The following is a 7781-nucleotide window of genomic DNA, read 5'->3' as shown; positions in this document are numbered from 1 at the left end:
CAGGAAGATTTAAAGCACACACATACCCACATATAAACAAACATGTGGAATAATGAATGCTTTTAAATTCTACACCTTTGCTAATAACGAGCAAGTTTCTTAGACATTTCATAATGGAGAAGAGGGGAAAAGGGGTTAAAGGTACTATGGACAAATCTCAACTTCTTGACCACCAACCTCCAACACAAAATAAATTGTAAAGATCTAGTAAAATTTATGAGTCACCTTAATAACAATATGTACATTTTCCTTTGAGTGGTTTGTTTTCTTCTGTTTTAAGTTTCATTGACAATGCCACGTGTTTATACAATTGTTTTTATTCCAGAATCACAGGCCTATAGAGGGTCTACCAAAGCATTTTCTACTTGGGCAAGACACACCTTCATAATTCAGGACTTTCGTGAGGCCAATTTTATGTCACTCCCAGATTTGGCTGAATAAGAAGGATTTGAAAAGAGTAGGAAGGATTTCATTCACTCCAGCACCTCCCCAAAACATATGGCTTCCACCCACCAGGGACAGAAGTTTTGCAATTGCTCCTGAATCTGGACTGGACTGCTGGCCAGGGCAGTCAGCTCCAGCCTCAACACCAGGTCAGCAAACAGGATTTTACAAAGAAAAGAAAAAAAATAATAAATTAAATTAAGAATGTGCAGAATACAGTCAGTTAGGAACATACATCTTTAATTATCACCTTTCCTGATACCAAACATGTGGACAGCTTTTTTGCAATAGAAGAAAGGGTCAGTAAAAACAGAATAATGGGTGACCAGGGAGTGAGAATTTAACTTTCCTGAATAAGATACTTTTCTTCCTTGGTATGAACTATTTCTTTATAAGTGGCACAGCTGGAATATCTAGGAACTGACATTAATTTACCTTAAATCATTCAATAAAACTGTAGTTTTAACTTAAATTTTCCTATCCACAAATAAGATTTCCAAAGTTCTAATGCATGGCCTGTTAACCATCTGTGGAGAGAGTTAGAGAGAATACTGTTTTGTGTTCTCAGTTAAAACATTAGAGAAGTTGTATAAGGCTGTGGTTAAGAATATCTTTTCTAAGCCAGGCTGCCTGGTTCAAATCCTGATTCTATTGCTTGCTAGCTTTGTGATCTCAGGCAAGTTACTTAACCTCTTTGTGCTACAGTATCCTTATCTGTAAAATTATTTACCCTTTTTGTCCTCGACTGAAAAAAGATAGAAACCACACTTCTGAATGTTTTCCTATCAACTATTTAATAAACTAATGTCTTTTCTATAATACATTTAATGTCAATTGTGCTATTTCTATAGTCTGTATAACAAGAAAAAGACGAAGCAGAGGAAAAAAAGGGCGGGGAACAAATCAAATTCTTTGAAGAATGCCATTCAAATAAATTCCTAACACATATATAAAAAAAAATTGTTGTTTTTATTATAAATGAGGAAATTTGAGGTAAAGAAAAACAAATATAAGGCCATCCTTTTATTCACTGAAATATTCCATTGTCATATCTATTAAAATGCAATCAATTTTGACTTAATGTAAGCAAAATCTAGAAAAATAAATCATCATACATGCTCGCTGTATTTCCTCATGAATTTCAAAGAGAAATGGAAATTTCCAATCCTACTGATAATACTCTCCATGTCTCCATGTACAATACATGGTTTCTTTTTTTTAATAAGTAAGTGCAAATAGGGATGCTGCCCATCTATTGACCACGTTCACAACTAGAGGGTTTTTTTGGTTATTCTGCTGAGACTTGTTCTTTATTGAAGGAGATTTAATACTTAGCTTTAAAACATCTGGACTCACTTGGGAATTAGGAGAATGCTGAAGCTACAAGAATTCTCTGTGACTGGTGCTGGTCCTTAATTCTTTATAGTTTGCTTTTGTTTTTGGCTCTAAGCAGATATAAACATTTTAATTCATTCTATGAAAAAGAAACCAATTTAAAATCAAATATTCACATTTCAGACTCTAACAGTTCATAGCCAGAATGAATATTTACCCTTATTTTACAATAATTCTTTAGTGTTTTCACAAAGATGAATTTGAAAAGAAAGAATTTATGTTAAATTGTAAAGAAGAGATAAACATTTAAAATTTAATTTTTTTACTAGGTGAATAACAGAATGTTAGTCAAAGAATCAAAGACTATATTTGTATTACAGTGCTTATTCTTCAATGTAAACATTTGGTTCCTCAGTCTTACCCAGCTGTGCAGATAATCAAGACTGATATTTTATAAACCATAAAGTAATAAACAAGCAAATAAATAAATAATCACATTTATGTGCACTTCACGCCAACACGCTCTGAGGTATGTCACGACTCAATGTATTTGATGTAGATAAAAATATTAATTATATTTAAAATATTTTTTATAAAAAGAAAAGTATCAACAGCCTGTATATTATTTCACACATATTCATTCTAGTATTTAGCATAGTGCCTGTATCTCTTAGGGTAGACGATCAATACAATCTCCAATTCCACAGAAAAATTGCTTCTATCAGGCTCGATTCCTAATGAAATCCAAAGAAGGACAATGATATTTTATTTACTAATTTTGACAATTAATATACTACTTTCAAAATTCAGATAATCAGGACTAATCCTGATAAATGGGATCCTCACCTGCTGTATATGCAGAAGCCGTGGTCATCGTTTTCCTGAAGGGTGTAATAGTAGCCGCTTTTTCAGCTTCCAGCTCAGCCACTGTCTTCTGTTTTACTGGGGCACCTTGAGGAATATTTTTAGGTGTGGGAGCAGGGAAAATCACTTCACCATCCTAACAGAAATTAGAAGAAAAGCACTTTTTTAAAAAGTCAATCCAGTGTTTCAAAAACACAGAAAATAGCTATAATGTTGGGGGAAAAAAACTTCTTTGAAAAATAATTTTATATAAATTCATATAATTTATAACAGTATTTTCTGTACATAATTAATACATGTGTATATAAATACATGTTTGTATTATGCATACATGCATAGATACATAATTTGTATGTGCATAGAACATATACAGAAGAATACAGATCAAGCCCTTAGAAGCAGAATAGTTAGAGAAATACTTTTTACTTTATTCAATTTTAATTTTTTGTTTTGTTTGTTTCCATTTTTCAAACACAATGCATATTTTAGGTGAGTCACATAAAAATATATATATATATTTAGGTGTGTACATGACTTTGCAATATTTTTATTTAAATCGTTCTGCATTTTTAAACAATTTTTATTGGCATAAACTCAATACATCAATGCTTTATTAAAATATGTCTCAATTCCAAATAGGATTCTTCCATGAATAGAAATCATAAAATCAATTTAAAATGAAAACACAGGAAAAACAAATCTCTTTACTTACCTTCATCACTACAGTTCCTCTAATGACATGACCCATTGTACCAAAGTCAAAGTCATCTTTCACTTCAAAATAAAAATTATCTTTGTCAGGGCTGATGGCCTTCAGGAGCTTGGTGATGTTATTGGAATACAGGGTGCTGGCTTGAGTAGCCATTCGGCTGGGAAGGTCCGTATAGCCTATGTGAGTAATTCCCTAAATGAATAAAAATGTGGTCAGAAACATCTATTACTGTATGCTCACATTCTTTCTAGGACAATGCTTGGTCACAGTCAAGGCTAAGCTTTGAAATTCTATATCTTTATAAATATATACATATACTCATAAACAAATATATATTTCAAAAGGAGCTTTAAATGTGCCTATTTTTTATTTTAAAAAAATTCAGGCCTCAGTTAAATATTTAAAGGAATAAACACACTCACACAAATCACTAAAGATGTGAAAACTGGTTCATAGAAAGAAGCTTTTTGATATACCTTATGAACATACAGTTCTCCTGGCTTAGTGGTTTCAAAGTTTCCGCCAGCCTCAGCAGCTAAATCCACAACAACTGAGCCTTCCTTCATTGACTCGATCATTTCTTTACTAAATAAAACTGGAGCTTTTTTACCTAATGAAAATCAAAAAAAAAAAAAAAAGTACAAATTATATTCATTTTTAAAAACTATATTTTAAGTGTTACCATAGTCTCTAGATACTCAGGAATTTGACATCTGAAATTTATTTAACTCTTTCAAGAGACCCCTAAAGTCCAGAACACAGGAGAGAATGGTCATTCTCCTAAGAAAACAGTGAGAGTGTGAGCTGCAGTGTGCAGGAGGAAGCCATTTAGCTAGCGAGAAACCCTCGCCATATGCTCAACACGGAAATCTCAGTGCTGCTCTTGGCAAATGGTTTACATCCAGTACCACTCTCATGATGACATAAGCATTTTATTTGTTTTTTTTTTTTTATGTATAATAAGCAATTAAAGAAACTATGTGCAGCCGAAGTGGACAATTCATGAAGATCACAAATATCAAGGGAATATTCGATAGTAATTTGTGAATTACAAAATAGAATATTTCTAATCATCTTAACAAACGTCAGCAGATATTTCTACATGCTATATTAACCTGCCTTAATTTAACACAGGATAACTTTGAGTAGAGTTAAGGAAGTACCATGAAACGGAAACAGGAGAATACCTGTTTCTCAACTCCACCACAACTCCAAAAGGCTTAGGCATCACTCATACACTTTTATTCCCACTCAACAACTATTCTGTGCGTCTGGTGAGTCAAGCCCTATTCCTGGTGATGGAATATACTGGTAGATAAACAAAAGATCCCTATTCTCATGAAACGTTCTCCTTATGAGATGTTTCGCATTTTAAATTCATTCACTAATTTTTACACAGAAGATAAAGCACTGGATGTAAGGATTTTTCAAGCTAACATACATCTATGTGTTCGATGGGGGCCCACCTATTAGCATATTTTAGAGTTCAAGTTTCATAAATCAACATAAGTACGTAGGTCAAAGGGAAAAAGAGATAAACTGTGACATTGGTAGCAGGAAAGCAAAGAATTAATCACATAATTACCTTTATGTCTTCTTTTGAAAGTTTTCAAATCTCTGTTCAGAGAATTTTAGTAAAAACACATTTTATAAATGAAAGCCTATTAAAATTTGCATTGTAATCTGTTTTTCAACCTACTTGATTGGAATAAATGTGATTCAAAAAAGAAAAAAACTTTTATAGCACACGTAAAAAAAAGTTGTAAATATGATACAAGTGGGTGTTTATATGGTACCTCCTTCTTTCTCAAAGTAAACTTTATATTTCCAAGATAAAGTCCAAATGCTAAACCTCCTTTTACTGAAGGCCTTCTCCCTGGATTGGAGTGCTCTTTCTAACATCCTCTCTCATTACTGCCCCACTGGGACTTCTGCTCCAGTCACACGGGGCTGGCTGACACATGGTTTGTTAGATGATCTCTGGTCTCTCTTTTGAGTCTCCATGAAAGAGCAAGAATGAGGGGATTACTTTCCCCAAGACAACATCCTAAAGTCCTGATAGTTTCACCACTTCTCAAAATTCTCTTGTAAATATTCCTTTCTTCTACCCTCCCCACTGTAGTCCAACAAAGGCATCTTGAATATTTAAAACTTTACTCAGGCATGAGAATTTAGGGATGCAAACCATACATATCTGAGGATTCTTCCCAAATAAAGATCTGTTCAGGTCTGCCGTGAGTTAAAACTGTGGATTATATGGTTGCATCCACACGAAGCGGCAAATTTAAAGTGCTAACCTGTACTCTCCAGGTATTTACTGTTATCACCCTCCCCACCTCAGGTCCAGAGACTCTTCTCGATTAACCAAGCTCTTGTGTGTTACAGCTTTTCCTCCCACCTTATGTATACCCTCTAGTCTTAGGTTGACATGGCTTAAACTACTCTTTTGGCTATATCCAAATGAGCTTCAGGTGCACCCCCTTTGTCTTCTAACTGCGCCAACTTTACAGCCATTGCCTCACAAATCTGATTTGGCATCTAATTTTTCCTGCCCTTGAAATTCTGAAATTTTTTCTTTCTTCTGAGTCATCTATAGCTAAGGATCCATCTCTGGACTGTAATGCTACCCACTTTATATCAAGTGGCTAAAGCTATTTAAGCTCCCTAGAAAACATCCGATATACCACCTATTTGTCTTCTTTGATTTTACTCATTCAGGTTTTACAAATCGGTTATGCAGTTGCTAATACAACTTTAAACACACACACACCTACACACATTTGCATCTTAACAGAGGTTAAGGGTGTTCTATCCCTATTATCAGTATGAAATTCCATCACTTTTGAAAGGATAACATATTCTTTCACATAGAGTATTTATTTAGTGTGTAAGTCAAATGACTGGAGTTAAAAATGTTTACTTAATTCAAAGAGGAATATTGTAAAGACATGGAATTATTATAAGGAAAAAGCATGCAACAAAATAGTACATATATGATGCTCCCATTCAGTAAAAATAAAATGTATAAATACATACATAAATGTTTCACATATAGGTATATTTATATACATTAAATAGTACATATACTTAAAAGTTTCTATTAAATTCTATATAGTATAATGTTTAACAATACAAGTACCATTACCAGAATATCTTTGAGTGGTGAGGCTAATTTATTTTCTTCTTTGTACTTTTCTTTGTCTTCCAAGTTTTCTATAAAAGTTTGTTTTAATTTTATAATTTAAAAAGTTCAATAAACGCTCTAGGGAATATAATGAATTTAACGGAGCAGCTGCCTTTAAGCAGTCACATGTGGATTAATTTTTTGAAAATTCTGATAAGTGCAAAGATAAAAATTGAAAACAGAAGGGGAAAAAAACAGAGCCAAAAAAGGAGCAGGGTAGTACATAAAAGTTCCAAATAAGCAAATCCTTAAAAGATTAGGTCAAAAGAGAGAAAAAAAACTGAGAAGTCAGTTTCAAAATACTATCTTACCCGGATGGCCTATAAAAATGTAATGTATGATAAATGTGGCATCACAAAACAAAACAAAAAGAATAAGATGATTCATTAGGTATTGGGGGGAGGGGGAATCTACCAAAACCTAATATCATACTGTGAATTAAACTCCACAGTCTATATAGATCAAAACTAATAAAAGAAGAGAAAGCAACACATAAAGAAAAAGAGAAAAAAAAAAAACCTTGGTGACTATCTCTCTAGTCTTTGGATTAAAAGGCTCTTCTTAAACAAAGCAGTGAGGAAAATTACAAAGGAAAACATCAATCGATTTAAATATAAAAATATTACGATCCTCAAAAAACACAAATATGACAAAAATATAATTAAAAGCTCACAGAAATTCAAATAAAACAAAACATTAATATCCTAATAGATAATTGAACAACAAATAAAAGTGGTCATTTCAAAGTTATTTGATAACAACTAAAGGAAAAAAAAAAAGTCAAAACCTTCAGTAAGAATCAAAAACATGTGAGTACAAAAAGTGAGATACTTTTTTCCCTCTCCAACTGAAAGAGTAAAAAAAATCATAATAATGTTGAAATAAAACAATTAGCTGGAAAGTCCACTGATGAGATTATGAACTGCACAATCTTTCAGGAAAGCATAATTTATCAAGCCTTTATCAACTGGCCAAAAATGTAATTCTACTTCTAAGATTTGATTAATCCTGGGGAAATGAATGAAAATAAAGATACAAGAATAATGCAGGAAAATGTTAGATCATTATTTTAATTGACAAAAACTAGAAATAAAACCCAACTTTGGGGGAACAGTTAAATAAAATACAGTACGTTCAGAAATAAGAAAATTCTACAAAACTATTAAAATATATTTACCAAGAGTTCTTAATGGCATCATATTAAGGGGAAATTTTATGATATCATATTAAACGAGGAAAGTA

General features: G+C 32.6%; 1 protein-coding gene across 1 annotated transcript in view; it reads right to left on the bottom strand.

The window, feature by feature from the left end:
- Positions 1–7781, bottom strand: part of NNT (nicotinamide nucleotide transhydrogenase) — an 83288-nt gene that overhangs the window by 38704 nt on the left and 36803 nt on the right. Inside the window, exons 8-10 of the mRNA XM_025047215.1 lie at positions 3832–3965; positions 3356–3547; positions 2612–2779 (exon numbers count right to left, since the gene is read on the bottom strand). Of these exons, the coding sequence (XP_024902983.1) occupies positions 2612–2779; positions 3356–3547; positions 3832–3965 (494 nt within the window). The remainder of the gene's footprint in view (positions 1–2611; positions 2780–3355; positions 3548–3831; positions 3966–7781) is intronic.

Source organism: Pteropus alecto, unplaced genomic scaffold, assembly GCF_000325575.1.
Source record: "Pteropus alecto unplaced genomic scaffold, ASM32557v1 scaffold73, whole genome shotgun sequence".
In the NCBI taxonomy this organism is placed as follows: Eukaryota; Metazoa; Chordata; class Mammalia; order Chiroptera; family Pteropodidae; genus Pteropus; species Pteropus alecto.
Note: the sequence above shows the minus strand (reverse complement) of the source record. Positions and strands in the feature narration are given on the sequence as shown.